This window comes from Nannospalax galili, unplaced genomic scaffold, assembly GCF_000622305.1.
Source record: "Nannospalax galili isolate Female #2095 unplaced genomic scaffold, S.galili_v1.0 scaffold31, whole genome shotgun sequence".
Classification (NCBI taxonomy): Eukaryota; Metazoa; Chordata; class Mammalia; order Rodentia; family Spalacidae; genus Nannospalax; species Nannospalax galili.
This window is the reverse complement of record NW_008332149.1, coordinates 4,700,472-4,721,218: the sequence shown is the minus strand read 5'-3', so window position 1 is coordinate 4,721,218 and position 20,747 is coordinate 4,700,472. Positions and strand designations below refer to the sequence as shown.

General features: G+C 45.4%; 1 protein-coding gene across 3 annotated transcripts in view; it reads left to right on the top strand.

The window, feature by feature from the left end:
• Positions 1 to 7,590: 7,590 nt before the first annotated feature.
• Positions 7,591 to 20,747, top strand: part of Grk5 (G protein-coupled receptor kinase 5) — a 220,032-nt gene continuing 206,875 nt past the window's right edge. For 2 of the 3 annotated variants that reach the window (XM_029560746.1, XM_017796693.2), the window contains exon 1: positions 7,606 to 7,877. In XM_029560746.1, the coding sequence (XP_029416606.1) occupies positions 7,826 to 7,877 (52 nt within the window). In that variant the 5' untranslated portion in view covers positions 7,606 to 7,825. Of the gene's footprint in view, positions 7,878 to 20,747 lie in introns of all 3 variants that reach the window. The other variant, XM_008827312.2, reaches the window with a different exon arrangement.

Genomic DNA, 20,747 nt, shown 5'->3' with positions numbered 1-20,747 from the left:
GTGTCAAGTTGACAAAAACTCACCAGCACACTTAGTCTCTGACAGTCGCCAATCTTCTGTCTATATGGAGTTTTTGGATATGTAAATGGAATCATGCAATTCTTTTATTTTGTGTCTAGCTTCTTTCACTTAACAAATGTTCCTGAGGTTCGTCTACCTTGTGGCCTGTAGAGGGTTTCATGTGTTTGGAGTGACACATTTTCCGTATGGGTATGAGGTACTTTGTTTAGCCATTCGTTCACTAGTGCTAACTTTGGTGGTTTCACCATTTTGGCTATTGTTAATAGAGATGGTATTGACATTGATGTACAAGTTTTTGTATGGATATGTATTGAATTCTCTTAGGTAGCATGCTGGTTAGTTTTGACTATCAACTTGATTTAACATAGAATCACCTGAGATTACCTGGATCAGGCTGTCCTGTGAGGAAGTCATGATTGGTAATAGGTGTAGGTGGACCCAGCCCACTGTAGGCATCACCATTCCTTAGGCTGGGCCTGAACTGTATAAGAATAAAGAATGCTAAAGCTGAGCATAAGCAGCAAGCAGGCAGCATGGGGGCAATTGCTTCTGTCTGCTAGACTGTGGATGTGATGTGATTAGCTACTTTAAGTTCCCGCCTTGACTTCCCCTTGACGATAGACCTGGAGTTGTAAGATGAACATACCCTTTCCTATCTATGCTGCTGTTGGTCAGAGTGCTTAATCACATCAACAGAAATGAAACAAGATCAGGTAGATATCTAAGAGTAGAGTTGCTGGCCAATGGCAATTCTGTTTGGTGGTTTTTTTGTTTGTTTGTTTTTTGTCTTTTTGAGACAGGGTCTCCCTGTAGCCCCAGCTGTCCTGGAACTCACTATGTAGACCAGGCTGGCCTTGAACTCACAGAGATCGGCCTGCCTCTGCCTCCCGAGTGCTGGGATTAAAGGCGTGTGCCACCATACCTGGCTCTGTTTGGTGTTTTTAGGAACTCAGTTTTCTTTCCTTTTTTATTTTTTGGAAAGAAGACTTAAAAAATCAGTAGTGATGGTGTTATTCTATACCTTGAATGTACTAGAATTTATATACCTGTATGCAGATGTCTATACTCATCTAAATTCACTCAAAAAGAGTGAATTTCATTTACTACTATTAATTAATTAACACAGTCTTCCTATATAGCCCTGGTCAGCTTAGAACCTGTTATGTAGACGAGGCTGGCCTCAAACTTACAGCAATCCTCCTGCCTCTGCCTTCAAAGTGCTGGGATTATAGACTTGAGTCACCATACTTGGCCTTATGGTATGTAACTTAAAAGACTGATGACAAAAAAGAAAGTTTTGGCCGGGTGTGGTGGCGCACGCCTTTAATCCCAGCACTCGGGAGGCAGAGGCAGGCGGATCTCCGTGAGTTCAAGGCCAGCCTGGTCTACATAGTGAGTTCCAGGACAGCTGGGATTATAGGGAGACCCTGTCTCAAAAAGACCAAAAAAAAAAAAAAAGTTTCATTAACTCTTCCCTCCCAAAAAACAATATTTCCTACAGAAAAAGATGGGAGGTAGTCACACTCATTTGCAAATGTCTAGTGAAATGATTATAGTCCAGCCATCTGTAGAATGAATATCCTGCCTACATGAAAAGAATGAGGCAGCCCAAAGTGTTCCATATGGATCACTCTCCAAGATGTATTGTGACGTGAAAAGATGCAGAGCAAAACCAGAATAGTGCTTCCATTTATATATATATATAAAATGAATGTATGCATATGTATTTGTGAATACACAGAACATGTCTGGGCTGATAAAAGATGTCTGGCTGCCTGTGGAGAAGGTATCCGGGCCACAGGGAAGATGGGTGGTAGCTAGACCTGCCTGTGTGTAGGCCCTTTGTGCCTTTGAGGTTTGTACCCAGTGATTCTATTGCCTATTCAACAATGCTATGGTTGGGTACGGTGGTGCAACTGCAACCCAGCACTCAGGGGGTAAGGCAGGGGGATCATGTTTGCAGAAAGTATGAGGTATACAATGAGATCCTGTCTCAAAAACACCACCATCACCCCAAACCCCAAACCCCAACCCCAACAACACACTGGGCTGGTGAGATGGCTCTGTGGGTAAAGGTGCTTGCTGCCAAGCCTAATGACCTGAGTTCTGTCCCCGGATCCCATATGGTGGAAGGAGAGCACTGACTCCTGAAAATTGTTCTCTGACCTCCACATGACCCCCCAAAAATGTTTAAAGATTTTTGAAAATAGATGCTTTAAAACAATAAACACAAAACCAACAAAACCAGTGCTGTGATCAGAATGTCTGTGTCCTTCCAAAAATTCATGTGTTGGTATTAAAAGGCAGGGCCTTTCGGGGAGGTGACTAGGTAATGAGGGTAGAGTCCTCTTGAGTGAGATTAGTACACAGCAAGGAGGCCACACCTATGGAAGAGGGAACACTCACTGCACACACTAGATCTGCTGGCACCTTGATCTTGGACTTCCCAGTCTCTAGAACTATGAGCATACATTTCTATGGTTCATTCACCCAGCTTAAGTGCGTTTTGTTACAGCACCCTCCATGTAAGTCCTAAGGCAAACCATAAACAGAATCTCTCCATCCTCCCTAACACAGAGAGCAGGTTCAGCCTGAAGAGGTTCCTGGAGCACAGCAGGGTTGTAAAGCTTGAGCTATGAGCAGCACTTTCTACGGCCCAAGAAGCACTTCAGGAGCATATTCCCTCTGTGATAAGTGGAAACTGGCCTCGCATGCTCGCTGACCCATTTATGCCACACCATGCAAGTGCCTGAAGTTTTCTACTGCCATGAGGGAGCTGGCTGCAGCTCCCAAAGTTCATGCTAGATGGCAACCTCTCTCCACAGAGGAAACTTCCTCCAAGGAAGAAGCTCTCTAGTCACATCTGCCTGCTCCTGTAGGCAGTTAGCCTATACCTTAACTTTGAGATGTCACTCCAGGAGGAAACTCAAGCCAACTGGGCAAATAGGCTACAGTCTATTCTACATAACTGTAAAAAAGATCAGTCTATGTAAAGCATCACATTTTTTAATACTCCAAGTATTTTTATTTAGCATGTAACTAGCCGAGGGTTCAGTGAGGGAAGTAGCTCCTTTCTAAGTAAATTAAATGTTCATGTATCTGTGATGGCTTGCCTTAGACCAGTAAAAGCTCTATTCTAAGGTTTCCAAGATAATTAGGCCCAGAGTCTGGCAGAAAAGAATGTTTATGTTATTGAAGTATAGGATTGCCCTTTGAGCCTGCCTCACCTATGAGTCAGCTGGTTCTAAGGGCTTAGCTTAAGGTTCCATTCTGTTCAGCCTGCCTCTTGCTTCTCTTTAAGAAGTAGTTTTTGGCCAGGTATGGTAAAATCTTAGCATGTGGGAGGCAGAAGAAGGAGAATTACAAGGTGAAGGACAGCCTGGTCTTGAGCGTGAGTCCAGGCTAGCCAGTGCTCCACTGTGAGATCCTGTCTCAAAGAAGAGGAGGAAGAGAAAGGAAGAAAAATAGGAGGAGGAGGAGGAGGAGGAGGAGGTGAGACTAACCTGGGTTTCAAGAGACCCCATCTGAAAACATACAAAACAAAAAGGTAGATTGAGGAAGAAGAAGAAGAAAGAAAAATAGGAGGAGGAGGAGGAGGAGGAGGAAGATAGGGCCTGTTGAATGGCTCAGCTGGTAAAGGCACTTGCTGCCAAGCCTGATGACTTGAGTTCAAACCCTGAAACCCATATGGTAGTTGGAGAGACCTGACTCCTGAAAGCTATCTTCTGACCTCCACATCTTGTGTCATGCATGCAAGAACGCAGGAACATACACACACACACACAGACACACAAATGTAAAAACAAACAAAACAGGCAGCACAGTTCTTTTGCTTTTTCTGCTAAGATCACACCCACATTTCCATCCTAGGCTTTTATGCAAAATAGTTGAACCTGGCTTTGGTCAAACCAGTGCCTGTTGGATGCTGACCATAAAAAGGTCATCTTCTGAGATACGCTGGTTATAAAAAGAGCACAGCTGATAGCTTAGATTCTTTCCTTATCTACATTAACAGAAAATCATTGGCTTTTAAGTAAATTACTAGAGGAAAGAGCATTTTCTTCCTCACTTCTGAATGCAGAATTAATTTTTATGCTTCTACTGTGTAATTTCCTTGTCAATTTATTGATTGTTCAGCACTGAACAAAATAAAAAATTTTCAACTTTTTATTTATTTATTTATTTATTTATTTATTTATCTATTTATTTATTTGAGACAGGGTCTCTCTGTAGCCCCAGCTAGGCTGGAACTTGCTATGTAGACCAGGCTAGGATTAAAGGCGTGAGTCACCAAGTCTGACTGCAATGAAATTATTGAAGCAAAAGGAATCTACACTTCAGGACGAAGAGAGAGTGAGGCTTTCCAGAATGGCAGATTTCTGTTTACAAGATCTCTGACCCAGAGGCTTTATCCACAGGAAATACCGGTGCCCACGGAAGAGTAAGATTCCTGGTTTCTTTTGCATCTTTGGCTGAGTGAAGGCCGAGTGCAGTTCTGTCAGGTGTCTTTCCCATGCCCTGAATCCTCACAGGAGCCTCATTTGGAACTTCGTTTATGTTCTTAGCTGACTGTCAATGATTCCATAATTAGCTATTGATGCTTAATAGGTGACTTTTCCTCAAAACGAACCACTTTTTCAAGGGGACTATGAATTGTTATTGCAGCTAATTGAAAAGATCGGAGCTATCACAGTGGAATTATGAAGGGAATAGAAAACTCCTTAAGTCTTAACCATTCAACCACCTGCTTTGCCTTCTTACAGGTTTACTCTGTTGACAAAACAACATTCAGAACTAAGTTGCATGGGGCATGGTAGTGCATGCCAGCACTTGGATCTCTATGAGATTGAAGCTAGCCTGGTCTACATAGTGAGTTCCAGGTCAGCTGGGGTTACAGGGAGACCAGATCTCAAAAAAACCAAAAAAAAAAAAAGAGCCAGGCGTGGTAGTACACGCCTTTAGTCCCAGCACTTGGGAGGCTGATGCAGGCACATTTCTTGAGTTCAAGTGAGGCCAACTTGATCTATAGCAAGTTTCAGGCCAGCTGGGACTGCAGGGAGCTCTGTCTCAAAAAACAAAACAAAACAAAACCAAAAACAAAACAAAACAAAAAATAACCCGCCCCCCCAAAACAAATCCAAAACAAAATAGAACTAAGTTGTTCTGGCCAAACTTTGCCAGCCAGAGATCAAGTGCACAGACTCTATTCAGCCTGCCAGGTTCAAATCCTGTCCTTTACTTAATAGTGTGTGACCCCAGGCAAATCATAAAACAGTTCTTTATCTACAAAATAGAGCTATGTTCCCTATCTCATCCGGATGTTGTGTTCAAGTTGATAATCCCTGTCAAATAGCTAGCACAGGCCTGGTCCCCACTGGGTTTGAGTAAATGCTATCATTGTTCCTTTCTTGCATTGGAATGTCCTAATTTCCTCACAGAGGCACAGATAACTTGACCTACAACCATTTATTTTGTAGGCAGGATGCATCACCCTGTAGTGGACAGAGAACTGGACAGGCTAACACCTACTTGCTGTGTCTACTGGGACTCACTTATTCCTTCTGGATCACACATCTGTAAAATGGAGACAGGCAGTGTTTTACCAGAGTGTTTCTAGAGGTCAGAGAGATAGAGGTCCTGCTGACGTGGGCAGGGTGTCAGACAGTAGAGAGTGGTGGGGATTACAGCTAACAGCACAGCTTCAGCCTCGAAAGAGTGACAGAACACTGGAGTTTGTTGAAAACAACAGAATTTCAGGATTTGCTCTAGACCTATGTCTGCATTTTAACCAGAATTTGTGTCATTAAACGATCCCTAGGATTGGCACACAGGAGGTTGGACTAGGTGCCATAAGAAAGTATTCAAATATAGGTTTTTGTTTTGTTTTGAAATGTCAACCAAGCCAGGTGTGGTAGCTGTAATCCCAGCATTTGGGAGGTAGGGGCAGGAGGATGAGGAATTCCAGGCCAGCCTGGGTTTGGTGAGACTCTGTTTAAAAAACCGAAAGAAAAAAAAAAAAGTCAATGAAATAAACCAACATTGGGCTGCATCAAGCTCTTAACAAATGGCCACTGTGGTCAGCCGGCTCCGTGCTGCTGCTCACTTTGAGTCCCTCTTCTTGTCTTTTGAGAGCCTGAGCGACCCTTTTGTCGGAAGTCAGGGCTCTGGACGTGTGAGACTGTAGCAATTGAAGCCTGTGTTGCTTAGAACAGTTCTTCCTGGGGAGTCAGGAGCCTAAGTTGCCTGTTCCCCTCTCAACAGGCAAACTTACTGGCTCTACTTGCAGACAAATGAGGCTCAGAGGGATCCACTAACCCAAATCCAGTCACTAGAAGTGATGGTTGGCAGGTCTACCCACCAGGAAAGACGACAACCCCGGGCTGTCATTGTCAACACTAGTCCAGTGGTCCGGGTCTGCAAACTATTAAATCTCTCATACCCTCCAATGCATAGTGACTGTTCTCCGTTTCTCTCGGCACCTCCCTGCTACTTCCTGGCAGCTCTGGGGACAGAAGGTTTTTCCTTCTTTTGGACACAGAAGGCCCAGAGCTGGCTTCAGAACGGATATCCGGCCCGCAGGACCCAGAGGAGGCAAAGGCTTCATTGTTCCCCGGGGCCAGCCCGCCCTGCCCCCAGCCCGTAGAACATTCGGGTAGATCCCAGGTGACCCGAGAGCCCATTTCCCAGGAGTTGGGCCTTGGGGGAGGCAGTAGGGCCCAGATGTGTAGTCTGCTGCTCTGGAAGTGGAAGGCGCCAAGTGCTGCAAAATAAACACGCCTGGAACTTGAACGCTTTTCCACGCGGGCTCGGCGATGGCCGGACTGCTACTCATTAACGCTTCCGCAGCGGCTCGGTCTGTGTCCACACAACAGGACCCCGATCAGTTTGCAGGAACAGGGATGGGGAGGTGCGGGCCCGGGCAGAGCGGCTCCGCACGCTGGGATCCCGGGAGTCCCAGGCGCCCGCGTCGAGGTCCGCCTCGCCCTGCCGCCGCCAGAGGGCGCTCGGGCTGCGCGGCCAGGGACGCAGGTCCCGGCGGCTCGCGAATCCTTTCCCGCCCTCCGGGGAGACAAAGTGCACCTTTGTCAGCGACCTGGTGCGTGTGCGCGTCGGACGGCGGGCAGTGCGGGACCCCGGTCTGGGATCACTCGCGGGTCAGGCGTGACCGAGGAGACGGTCCTGCCACCGTAGCGTCCCGCCGCCGGAGCGTGTGCACTCCACTTTCCCGGCTCTCCGCCCCGGGAGTGGGGGTTCTGGCTCAGCTCGGTCGCCTTTAACTCGCCCGCCCCTGGGGCAGGGCCAGGCCGTCTCGGCTGGGCGCCATCCGGGCCGGTGTGCCGCTCCACACTAGCGCTCAGGGGCGCTCCGCCCCGTCGGGCCGCAGGACTACAAGTCCCAGCAGCCCCCGCGCCGCGAGCGCGAGTCGGGAGGCGCCTCTGGGTCGGCGCCTGCGCAGTGGGGTGGCCCGAGCCTGGAGTACCACACCCCCGGGAGGGACGGAGGGGAGGCTGAAGCATCCGAGGCATTAAAGCATCCGAGGGAGCCGGAGGGGAGGAGAATGGAGTGAAGAGAGTTGAGGGAGGGGGGAGGGGGGACACAGAGGGAGGAAGAAGCGGCGGCGGCAGCTCCTCCATGCAGAGGGGGAAACTCCGAGGACTCGGAGCAGGAATAATGCGGTAGCAAGGCGGGCTGCTGGCTCCCGGCTCCGGCAGTAGCGGCGGCGGCAGCCCGACCAGCAGCAGCGGCAGCACCCCAGGCTCTGACAGCCCCGCCGGCCGGCTCTCTTGCTGACCGCCGGCTGTCAATGGAGCTGGAAAACATCGTGGCCAACACGGTCTTGCTGAAAGCCCGGGAAGGTGAGCTCGGTCGGGCGGGTGCGGTACGTGCCTGGCGCCTTCGCCGCGGGCCGGGTTGCGGGTATCGGGTGGGCTGCGCGCGTGCAGGATGCCCGCAGTGAGTTGGTCGCGAGCTCCCTGCAAGTGTTTGGGCTTCTGCCCTTGGGCTCCGGGGATTAGGACTTGGGCAGAGACTGTTGCAGGGATTAGTTAAGATGCTAAAATACCCTTTAGTTTTCAGCCGGAACCCTAGAGATCGTGCGATCTCCCCAGCTGTTGAAAGGTCACTTGGAATTGCATTTTCAGGAAAGAGGGGCAAGAAAACGTGCCAGTAAAATAGCTTTCGAGTTGGCCCGGGATGGTTCCGTGAGTGTGAAGTGTGTGTGTGTGTGTGTGTGTGTGTGTGTGTGTGTGTGTGTCGGAGGGGGGTGGTGGAATTAGCGAAGCCAAGTCTGCCTGCGCAGGCTGAGTTGATATACACTATTGGTGAAAACCATCCTCTGGGAATGTTTCTTAGGGAAATCCCATCGTGTGGAAGGAAGCCTTTTAAAGGCAAAGTAAGATGTTGAGGAATTAGCCTGTTCATAGAATAATGAAAGGATGGCTTTACAAATCACTGAGAAAATAATCCAGAATTTTCAGGGTGGGTTGTTATTATTATTCCCCTTCCCGGGGGGTTGTTGGGTTGTAGGTAAACTGAATTGTTTGGTTTTGACTCAGTTAAGAAAGGTAAGTGTGCTGGTGTTTAGATACGTTTTGTATGCGCGCATACCACCACCTGAATTTAGCTGGTTGGAAATACCGTTGAGTGGGTAAGAGCCTAAGTCATCCTATAAACTCACATTTTGACTCTTGAGGTTTAAAAAAAAAAAAAAGCGGGGAGAGGGGGACGGGGACAAAATGGGTCTGAAACTTATGCTTCCTTTAGGATTGTGCTGTATGTATGTAAATATACATATTTAGGAACACTTGGAATTTATGTAACATCTCTTTTGCTAAGATTTGGACTCTGGTGTGCAACCTTTTAATGAAAAGGGGAAGTGGTTTTTCCCTCTTCTGGGAGTAGGCTGTATTTGATACCCAGGGTAGTAAGACTGTAAAGTCTTTCCTTTAGAAGGATCCTCGGTAAGCAGCCCATGAAAATGTCATACCCGCTTCTTAATATTTTCATTCACCCACTTTGATGAATGAAGGAAGAATTTCTGGCCAGCAATAAAACGACTCATGTTTATCCAGCCCAGCCCATCACCTTGTGGCTAGGTACATGGTGTGCGGCTGGTGATGCAAGCCCACCTTGGACTGGTTTTCAGCAACTCAGCCTGGCATTCACTTGTCGCTCTAAAACAACCACTCGGAAGGTTTGTTTTGAAAGCTCCAAAAGGAGGCAGTGCTTTGAAAACACTGAGCAGGGTCAAATATGCAGTTCCATCTCCCGTGTACCTCTCCATTCAGCTTTGTCCTGGACAGATTTTTTTTTTTTAAGGGAGTACTGTTACTCGGTGACTTTAGATTTTAAAGCCTGAGATGTTTTATTTTTAGTTTCGTCTCCTCCTCACCCTCCACTAATCTGACATTTTTAGTGGAGTGGATCGAGGTGTGGGATGAAGGCTCACCGTTGGGCTGGGCAGTTGCAGTCCTCGAGGGCTCCTGCCTGCAACCTTTGTAGCCTGCCACCTAGTGGTGGGATACGGTGGTACCTCTCAGGGCCCCCGGGGTTAGGCAAGTTGCTACCCTCCCTCCATTTAATTATTTCTTGGGAAATCTCTGGGTATGATGGTGCAGGAGGCCTTGCAAGTTCCACTGGTTCCTCCTGTTGTCCACGGAGTCTGCTCCCCAGATTCGTTTCGCTACCACATTTGTTCGGCTGGAGGGCCGAGGTTTTTTTTTCTTTCCTCAGCGTTGGCTTGCTTCTTTGCAAATGTTTCATTAAGAGTCAGCAAGGAGACACCATTTTCCCCTCCCCAGTTCTTCTCCGTGTTTTTGTCGAATGTACAGACTGATAGTTTTGTTTCTCAGGTTAGCAAATAGGTTTTTTTCCCCCCGGAGTCTTAGGGAGGAGAACTGCGGACTGTGTGTGGAATGATGTGCTCCCAATGGGGCCGAATTACAGTGATTAAAAGTGTTCAAGAATGTGCCCTTTTCTTTTCTTTTTTTTTTCCCCTTTTAAAGTCTTTCAATTTTCCTGTGAGAACTCGGTAGTCATCTCATGGTAAGAAGCCGCTCTCCCAAATGCCTTAGAAATGGAGAGGGCTTTGCCTGCAAGGGAATATAGATTGACATGTGAGAGAGAAATTAATCATGTACAAGGAAGATTCACTTTCAAATTTATATTTATATCCTTCCCCCCTCTTAGGTTTGGAGAGAATCCATAATTGTAAGTACTTTTACTGAATAAAAGCTGGGATTTTATTAAAGATTTGAGTCTATTCTAATTAGGATGGAAGATTCTAGAAATAAAAGCAAGTTTTCTCTTTTTTTCTACTTGTTATATTGAATTTAGTAATTCTCCAAATAACTGTATTGGCTATGTATTCAGAGATACGTGTTTCAGAGGTAGAACTTTTGCCTAGAATGCACAAGGCCCTGGGTTTGATCCCTAGCACTATCTCCCCTATACACAAGAAAGGAAGGAAGGGAGGAAAAGAAAGAAAAAAGGAAGAAAGAAAGAAGAGAAGAAAGGCTAGGGATATATAGTGCTTGCCTAGCATGCACGAAGTCCTGGGTTTAGTCCCTAGTGTAGAATAGATGGTGTGGTGGTACTCAGGAGGAAGAGGCAGGAAGATCCAAAGTTGAGGGTCATCCTGGGCCTCATTTATTCTAGACCAGCCTGGGATGCATGAGATACTGTCAAGAAATAAAGAAAACAAAGTTCCAGCCATGTTAGTGAAGTAACTAACATCAACTTTGTAGTACATGAAAAAACTAAAACAACTGAGTCGTTTAAAGATTCTTGTGAATGGTTACAAATGAGAAATATAATTGGTGAATGTGAAATTTAAGTTAATTCACCTAACAAAATACACTGTAAACCATTTTAAATGTGGCTTTCAAGTAAAAGTCACATTTCTCTCAGTCAGGTGTGGTGACGCAGGCCTTTGATCCCAGCACTCCGGGGGGCAGAGGTAGGAGGATCTCTGTGAGATGGAGGCCAACCTGGTCTCTACATAGGAAGTTCCAGGCCAGCTGGGGCTGTAGGGAGACCTTTTCAAAAGGATGCCCCCCTCCCCAAATAAGTCACATTTATCTCAAACAATACAGAGACAGACTTGGAAGAAAGACACACTTTGTGAATGCTATAAAGTGATTTGTCCCTGTTGGTGAGAAACTTTGGGAGCTTTTTTAAAAATTCTTATTTTTCTTATCTCTACCTCCCAAGTGCTGGGATTACAGGTGTGTGCCACCAAGCCTAGACTGAATTTTTTTTTTTTGCACCTTAAGTAGTGAAAGTATAGATTAAAAGTGAGAGTAGTAAAATGTGGGTGTGATGGCACATATCTTTGTTCCCGCACTCTTTTTGCATTTGAGGCCAGCCTGGTCAGCTTACATATCCTGCTCAAAGACAAACAAGCAAACAAGTAAAAACTGAAAAATAAAAAACCAAACTGAAATTAAAAAATACAGAGTACAGTCCACAGAACGAAGTGGCCGAAGCAAACATGGCTCGAGAGGCTGAGTTCTTTTTCGGGGTTCTTTTTGGGTCTTATCTTTGGATATTCTTATATATATTTAAAGGCAGATGGTTTGTCAACCCATCGTACATTCATATTGCTAGCACAATAAAACAGATAGAAAGTAGAAAACAATGTAGCAAGTAAAAGAAAACCTGTAAGTGCATTTGAGTAAAAATGATTCATTGTAAGGATTAGAAAAACGTAGCAAGCAGGTTCTGCTGTTGTGACAATTGTTTAAAAGTAGGAACATATCGAGATCTCAGTTAAAAATGCTAAACCCAGTGAAGTACATTTTGTGGCTTGTTTGTTTGTTCTGATTGCATGAGAAGACATCAGCTTGGCCCTGATCTCTCTTAGGAACCTTAGCTTTCCTAAGAAATGGTTAAGCAACAAAGAAATAGTTGAGACTGAATTCATGCCAGTTTATGGAAATGAGCTAAGTGATTAAGCATTTAATGAAAAAGAGACCCAAGTCTTCTATCTATTTACATTTCAGCATCTGAGAAAATTGGCAGGCAAGCTCATGTTGAAATACTAGTAGTGAGCGAGTGTTTGCAGAGTGCCTTTTGTGTGTTTCTTTTTGGTTTATTGTTGCAGAAAAAGTTTTCGGATTTTCTCACAATGTAGATCTGTTATCTCACTACTGAGTGAGTACTGGTGAGAGGAACATTTGCAAGGACCCCCTCTTCCATTCTTCCTAGGCCAGCAGCCATTCCCTAACTGAGATGTCAGGAATACTGTTTATATTCCAAGTCTGAGACTAGCAAGCACGGAGAAGTTAGGAACGTCACGTCTCTGCCGTTTGTCACAACTGCCAAAAACCAGAATGTGCAAGACCTATTTTCTTAGATAAGGCTGTGACCTGTTGCCTGTATCTGCCTGATGATCAAGATTAGGGACCTGGGAGAAGGTGAAAGTGGGGGCTGTGAGAGGCCCAGAAGGCCAGTGGGAGGAAATGAGCCGTCATCTAGCCCTGCGAGAAACTGGCTCTTCCTCAGATGGACTTGGCATTCCACGGCAGGTGGAAGTCAGCTTCCACTTTTCCCTTGCCCCCCCACCCCAAGTTCCTGATGCAGAGCTGAAACATGGTTGGATTACGTTGTCAGAGCACTGGGGTATTTCTGAAGCGTAGAGTCTCTGTGGCTCTGGGGAGGCACCATTCTTTCCCACAAAGCTTCTCCCCCAGTCTTAGGGTACACAAGAGTGACAGCTTTTATCCTGGCGGTTGGCGTGTGTGAAAGCAGTCCTGCCTATTAAACACAGTGTCGTTAAATGAAACTGCCTCTTCGTGTCGTTTCCTTTTCAGCACCGACAACATGGAGGTAGAGAAACCAAAAGCGCCGCTTCCGAAGGCTTGGCTTTTCACGTTCTGATTGTCCTTCATCTCACTGTTTTTATAGTCATCAGATGAATGCCCACGAGACTGTCATCTTTCAGTGGCTTAGCTACTGCTTGTCAGATTCTAAACTCTATAAAGAGTGCGATTCTTCCAGTGCCCAAACTAATCCTTGTTTAAGTGATGTCTTCAAAAGCCATAACTCTTGTAGTGGCTTGCTAAATAATAGCCTTTGGGTCTGCACTGAGGGCTTAAGAAAGCCTGAGTGGGTTTCAGAAATAGGCTCTATAGATAACCACATTCACCTTTTCCAAGGGCCGTTCAACCCATGCCTGAAGAGCTGTCAGTGTTCTTGTGAAACTATCTAGGCCCACAGGCAATATTTAAAGTTAATATTTGATGCCAATAAATTTGTGGCTTAAGATAAAACATAAACCATAATGCCTAGACTTTTTGTGTGTGTGACAGTATTACTCTGTGGCCCAGACTGACCTGGAATTCCCGGTGTGGCTCAGGGTGGCATCAAATTTGCAGCAATCCTCCTGCCTTAGACTCTCAAGTTGTCGGGATCACAGCTGTGAGCTACCACACCTGGTTCTATCTAACACCTAGACATTTCTAATGAAAAAGTCTTATGGTTACAAAAAGCTGTTGTTTCCGTACATACACCATGTAACTCAGAAGTAGAACTTGAGCAGATGACAGAACCTGACCAGCACTGGGAGCCAGGTGGAGAAAAAAATCTCAGCAGTGTCTGCAGTGCCCAACCTCAGCCCCACCCCTCAAATACTCGTGGAGACACTGGTAATACAGATGAGATTTTAAATGATCCAGATGGATTATGGCCTTAAATAATAGGGGTAACTTCTATTTTAAAGCATATCCTGTTATAGTGCAAAGTTTCATTAAAAAAAAAATCCTAAATATTGACAAGATTTATTTTTGGAAGGTGAAGGCGGTGTTGTGTCTTTTACTACCGTTCAGACACAGGAGGAAGCATTCCATTTATATAAATCATGCTACTTTTTAAAAAAAGAAAGCAGCTACTTCCTGACTGAACCCCAGCCCCATTCTCATTTTGAGAAAATTGTTCTTGAGTTCTTTTCTGAACACTTACAAACAATGTTCGTGTGCACGTTCATTCATCAATTGATTGTTGAAGGATTCTGGACAGAAGTGATGCTTTGGATGTCAGCCTTGAATGAATGCATTCAGAGATGGGTTAAGAAAGGCAATTGGGTACATAGTTATCTTTATTTTTTGAAGATAGAGTCTTACTGTGTAGCCCTGACCAGCCTGGAACTCACTGTGTAGACCAGGCTAGCCCTGAACTCACAGAAATCCTGCCACTGCCTCTCAAGTGCTGGGATTAAAGGCATATGCCACCAGGCCCAGGGTTATTTATTTATTTTATTTATTTGTTTTTTTCATGATGGTAGTAGGGTTGAACTGAGGGTCTTATGATGCTAAGCAAGTGTTCTACCACTGAGGAACACCTCAACCCTTTTTTTAGGCTCTTTTTTTTGGGGGGGGGGGCTGTCTTTGAGCCAAGTTTCCCTGTAGCCCTAGCTGGCTTGATACTCACTATATAGACCAGGCTGCCCTTGATCTCACAAAGATCCACCTGCTTCTGCCTCCTGAGTGCTGGGACTAAAGGTGTGCACCACCACTGCCGACTTTTTTAGGCTTTTTTTTTTTTTTTTCTGTCTTTTTGGGACAGGGTCTCCTTGTAGCCCCAGCTGTCCTGGAACTCACCATGTAGACCAGGCAGGCCTCAAACTCACAACGATCCGCCTGCCTCTGCCTCCCAAGTGCTGGGATTAAAGGCGTGCGCCACCATGCCTGGCCCCCTTTTTAGGCTTTTTTTAAATTAGAAAACTAGATATGAGTAGAATGGGATTTACCTCCCCAAAGATCTAAAGCTAATTAGGGAGTGAGCTCTGTAGACTGTATTGACTCTGCTGTGACTAAATTTTGGACAGTGGCCTGAAGGATCTGTTTGTAATTTAAAAAAGTAATTAAAAAGCTATGCTTGTGTCAGGTGCAGTGGCTCATGCTGTGAGAGAAAATTGCCATGAATTTGAGGCTAGCCTGTGCTACAGAGTGAGCCTTGGCCAGCCGAAGCTGTAGACCAAGACCTTGTATGAAAAACCCCCAAACTAAACCAAACCAAAAATTATACTTGAGGTTTGGGTTTGAACCTGGAAGACACCTGCTGATTTTCTAGGACATAGTGTCTTTTTCTCAAGATCAGTTCTTTCAGATAGAAAACACCAGAAACAAAGCAGGGAAACCCTTTGGTTAGGGGAAAGATCCCAGGAACCTTCCTGGGAGAGCCAGCTGATGGCTGTAGTTCAGAACTGGGGGGGTGGAGGCTGCCCTCCTTTCTGGATTTTGATTGAGACTGAGTTGTACACTCAGACCCTGTCACTGTCTCTTACTGGAAATATCCTGAAAGGGTTAAATCTAGGCCTCTGGTATGGTAGCCAGCAGTTGCATGTCATTGCGTTGATTTAAATTAATTAAAAACAAAAAATTACTTCCTTAAGCATGCCAAATGCATTTCAATACTCAATAGCTACGTGAGGCTAGTGGTCACCGTATTGATCTAGAGCATTCCTGTCATTGCACAAAGTGCATTTGGGCAGAGTAGTTCTAGAGGGCTCTTTACAGTGAATGAATATGATATGCCCTATAACTTCTAACAGGCAAACTGAGTGGAGGATGAAAAAGGGGAGAGATGGAGGGATGGGAGTGGGAGGGGAGAGGAGAGGAGAGAAAAGGGAACAGGGAAAGAGAGGTGAGGGGCAGTGGGTAGGAGCATGGAACCCGGCGGGGTGGGGAAGAGGGAGGGAGGGAGTGGGGCTTGGGACTGACTCTTCAGGTATGGGTAGTAGTGAGCCACCAGACCCCTTTCCCCCTTCATAGCTTCTTGGGAAATTTGCCTAAATTGAGCAACTGTCTTTCCTGATTCAAATGAAGTACATGATACAAACACATACAGAACCCTGTGTTCCTCTTTTTAAACAAAACAAAGCAAAACAAAACAGGGTCTCACTGTATATACAGCCACAGTGGGCCTGAAACTCATTATGTAGACCAGTGAACTCAGAGATTTGCCTGCCTCTGCCTCCTATGCACCATCATCTCAGCTTTTTTTTTTTTTTTTTTAAGTTTTGCTTAATTATTTTCATTTTTGTGATAGCATCTTACTATGTCGCTCAGGCTGATCTTAAACTCAGGATGCTCCTGCCTCAACTTTCCAAGTGCTGGACTTATCAAATGTATACCTACCGTGCCTGGCCCCATGTTCCTTCTGAAGTTTCTAATATAAGGACATATTAAAACATTCCTTTTATCAAGAGGAAAAAATTTGTGCTGTGTAAGGACAGTGGATCCACAGAAGGAAGGAAAAGAAACTTCATAGTTTACAACAAAGTGGTCTGAAATGAGGTGAAAGCAGTTTGAAGGGTTTCTGCTTCTCCCAACAGGACAGGCTGAAGGAAGAGAAGATAGAGTTAAAGATGTCAAAAGACACATTGTGCTTGTAACCACTTCCCAGTGATGTCTCCTTAAAAACTGTTTCTTGTGAGATTCGAAACCTTTTAACAACCTAGTTGGGGCACACTTACAAAGGAAGGAAGGCATTTGAAACAATAAAACAATTGGGTGCTTGTTCCTCCCTGTCTGAAGCAAGGAACTCTGTTTGAAATGGTACCTGAGTCCACTGGTAACATCCTCAGAGGTGCTCATAAATCTGGTCACTCTCCAGTCGGGGCTCACTGTGGCTTTAGGAACTTGTTATCAGTGGAAGATCAATGTATATATTTTTTCTTTTTAAAAGGCAAGGATGAAAATGAACCTCTAAGGACAACTTCAGGGCCCTTGCAGAAAGCAAAAGAAGCAGAGATAAGCAGGTCAGAGCTTTCCACGCTCAGGAAGTGGAGGCCACAGGCTGCCTGCTGAGCCTGCCCACCAGCAGTCTGCCTATATGTTTCCAGAAGAGAGGTCACCCTTGGCTTAATGTTTGGGGAAACCAAGAGGCCAGAAACAGCGTCAGATGCTCAGGTCACTTGAGCTGTGGATTTTGTAGGAGCAACTGTAGGTCCCACCATGTTCCAGAACAAGCCTCTTTTCCTCCTGGGACAATGGGAGCCAAGAGCCAGACTCACTTCTCAGGATGGCGTGGCGTTTGTTTGTTTTTAGGCTCACATTTGTCTTTATTGCTTTAAAAAACTTTTAAAAAAATTATTTTTATTTTATGTGTATGAGTGTATTGCCTGCATGTATGTAAATGCACCCATGTCATGCAGTGCCCTCAGAGGTCAGAAGAGGGTGTCAGAACCCCTGGAACTGGAGTTATAGACGGTTGTCAGCTACCATATGGGTGTGGGGAACCGAACCTAGGTCCTCTGCAAGAGCAGCCAGTTAAGAGCAGGCAGCTCTTAACCACTGAACCATCTCTCCAGCCCCTGCTTCAAGAAACTTCTAAAAAATTAATTTATTTACTTTATTGTATGTGTGTGCGTGCCTCTGTGTGTGCACATGTGGAGGTCAGAGGACCACTTGCAGGAGTCACTTCTTAGCTCCCACTATGTGGGTCTTAGTGATTGAACTCAGGTCTTTAGGCTTGGTGGCAAGTGCCTTTACTTGCTGAGCCACCTTGCCAACCTGAGGTATTTTTTAAATATAAATGCCCACGGATTTGATCCAAACACCTTATATGCATGTATGAGATTCTCAATAAATTATTTAAGAAAAATGTAAATGCCCACAAGATTGTAATTGTGGAAGAGAAAGTGTGTCTGTCAGGCCCCTGAGGACAGGGACAAATGGAACTGTAACTCCCACCTAGACTCTCAAGTTAGTCAAGTGCCAATTTGCAAGGGAATCTCTGAGAACTGCTGTCGTTGAGGGGTCTGCTGTCAGACTTGGGATTCTGGCCAGGAGCAGTGTGGTATCACTGCCTGTTAATGAGGGGACAGGAAGCCAGGCCTTCAGTTTGCTCCTGCAGAGGAGGTATAGCTCTGGACTTCGCTCACCTCAGGAAGGGAAGGGGGTATGGATAGAATTATCCAAGTACAGGGTGGAGGGAGCCTGGCCAGTGTAATTGGCCTGCATAGTTGATAAAAGGTCTTGTGAAACCTCATTTGAAAATGAAATTCCATCTTGGCTGGATCTTGGCAGCACTTCTGAAATGGAAACAAGCGAAGGGTCAGCAAGTGGCCCAGGAAAAGCAGCTTTCAATGGCTGACACAGAAACATGTTCTGCCTCGTCCCAGTGCTCTTGTTAATGTTCTCAGGATGAACACACTGGAACGTGCAGACAACATCCCCTGAAAAGGAAGCAAACTCTAAGAACAGTAGGGGGTGGGGTGAGAGTTGGAATTAGGCTGTTGACTTGAGTGGCAAAGGTCACCCTAATGCCTTCTTTATCCCTGACTGAGTGCTGTTGTGGGTGGATGCCACCAGGTCTGTAGTCTCAATGTGTGTGTGTGCGCGCGCGTGTGCACACGTGGGGGATGTCAGGATGGTGTAGCTGGATCATCATTGGTATTCAGAAGTATTTCCAGGGGCTGGAGAGATGGCTCAGTAGTTAAGAACACTGACTGTTCTTGCAGAAGACTCGGGTTCGAACCCCAGCACCCACATGGCAGCTAACAACTGTCTATAACTCCAGTTCCAGGGGATCTGACAGTCTCTACTGTTCTCCATGGGCATTGCATGACATGGGTGCACTTACCTACATGCAGGCAATACACACATACACATGAAATAAAAATAGAATAAAATAAAAAGAAGTATTTCCAGAATGAGTGATGATGCTGTGCCTTTGTTATGGGAACGAGAGAAAGAGCAGAAAGCAGAGTCCTTAAAGAAAACAGTCTGACTGGAGAGAGCACAGTGGTTATAAGCACTTGCTGCTCTTGCAGGGGACCTGGGTTTGGTACCTGGCATCTATATGGCAGTTCACATTCTTCTGTCTTCCTCAGGCACCAGGCATGCACAAGGTACACATAACATATGTGTAGGAAAAACACTCATACATATGAAATAAAAAGAAATAATTTTAAGAGAGAAAGAAAAAAAAAAACAGGCAGAGGGATAGTTCAGTCTTTAGAGTGCTTGCCATACAAACATGAGGTTCAGACTTTGATCTTTAGAACCCATGTAAAATAGGTTAAAAAAGCTGAGTGTAAAGCTGGCCGTAGTGGTGCACACTGTTAATCCCAGTACTTGGGAGGCAGAGACAGATCCCTGTGAGTTCAAGGCCATCCTGGTCTACATAGTGAGTTTCAGGCCAGCTGGAGCTACAGGGAGACTGTCTCAAAAAGACAAAAAAAAAAAAAAAGAAAACCCAAACCAAAACAAAACTGGGTATAGTACATACTTGCAATCCTAGAGCTGGGGAGGGAGGGACAGGCAGATATCTGGGGCTCACTGGCCAGCTAGCCTAGACTAACTGGTAAGTACAGTACAGTAAGAGACCCTGTCTCAAAAAACCATGGTAGATAGCACCCAAGGTTGACTTTCAGTATGCGCACACACATGTATACATGTGCACTCACATGAACATATACACATACATACAACACAAAGAAAAGACTTGATGTACATACAGCACAGCAGATGATAAATTAGGAAACACTTCAACATGGCTAAGAAAGATTAAGTAAATGTAGAGGGCCAATAGGAAAATGTTTTCCAAATGTTTCTCTTAACTGTGAAAAATGTTTGGCAAACTCCCCCTCCCCCCTGAGTTGGAAGTGGTTTGTTTTCGTTGTTTTTGTAGAAATAAATATTTGCATTCGACCAAATGTTCGGGGCAAACAGTTGTCCCCAGTTCTGAGGTTGTGTCGGTCAGAGGAGATGCTTCATGCTGACAACCTCATCCCTTTTTTGGCCAGATCGAAGGTAGCACAGGACGGATTCTTCACACGGTTTTCACTGCTAGAATGAGACTGAGCAAAATGGAAAGAAAATAGGAAGCCAGGCCTAGATCCTTCTAGATGTTGGATGGCCGGCCACCTGGTATCTGAAGGGTGCTTTACTGTTCACCAGCAGGGAGGCTGAGTTCAAGAAAGACAAGGAAAACGTATGTTATCTTTGAGGAAAAGTTTCTAAACAGTCAATTCTGTAATCTCTCTGAAGAAGAGGAGGCCAACATGATGGAGCTTTATGGCCGATGCCAAACCCTGTGATATATAATAATTAGTAACCACCAGTTATTCCACCACATACTCATTCCTCAAACCACTAACCATCGCCTGGGATGGAATGCACTAGGCCTAGATATTTGCCCCAGATGTCTTCCCACCAGTAGTATCCAATTAGAGGGGATTGAAAAAAAAAAAAAAAAAATCAAAGCTCAGTTCTCTATAACAGATAGCAAAATACCAATTGAGGAGGGAAAAGCTTGTTATCCTTGGATAGCTGAGCATGTCACTAAGGTGAGGGCAAGTCTTCGGGTCCCTTGTAAGTATGCCTAGTGGCTCACTTTTTAGTAACTGTCAGAAAGTGGCAGTTTTATATCATGGCGTCTGGTGTTCTTGCTTGTCTTTTTGGCAGCTTAAAAACATTTCAGGAATGATTGTGAGGGGAGAGAGGGTTTGAGTCAAGTTTTTCCTGGTTAAGTGCTGAGAAGTGAACTTTGACTGCCCTGGGTGGGCCTTTGTACACTAAATACTTTCCTAGGATAGAAAGCAGGAAGGCAATGGAAGCAGAATTCTGATGGCATAGCTCTAGGCCGCTGCCTCTTCCCTGGTACCCAAAACCCAATAACCTACTGTGCCCAGGCACCATGAGGGGAGCACAGGGTGAACAACAGACATCTTCCTAAGAAGTATGTTCTACCATACATATCATATATGTTTATACATCATA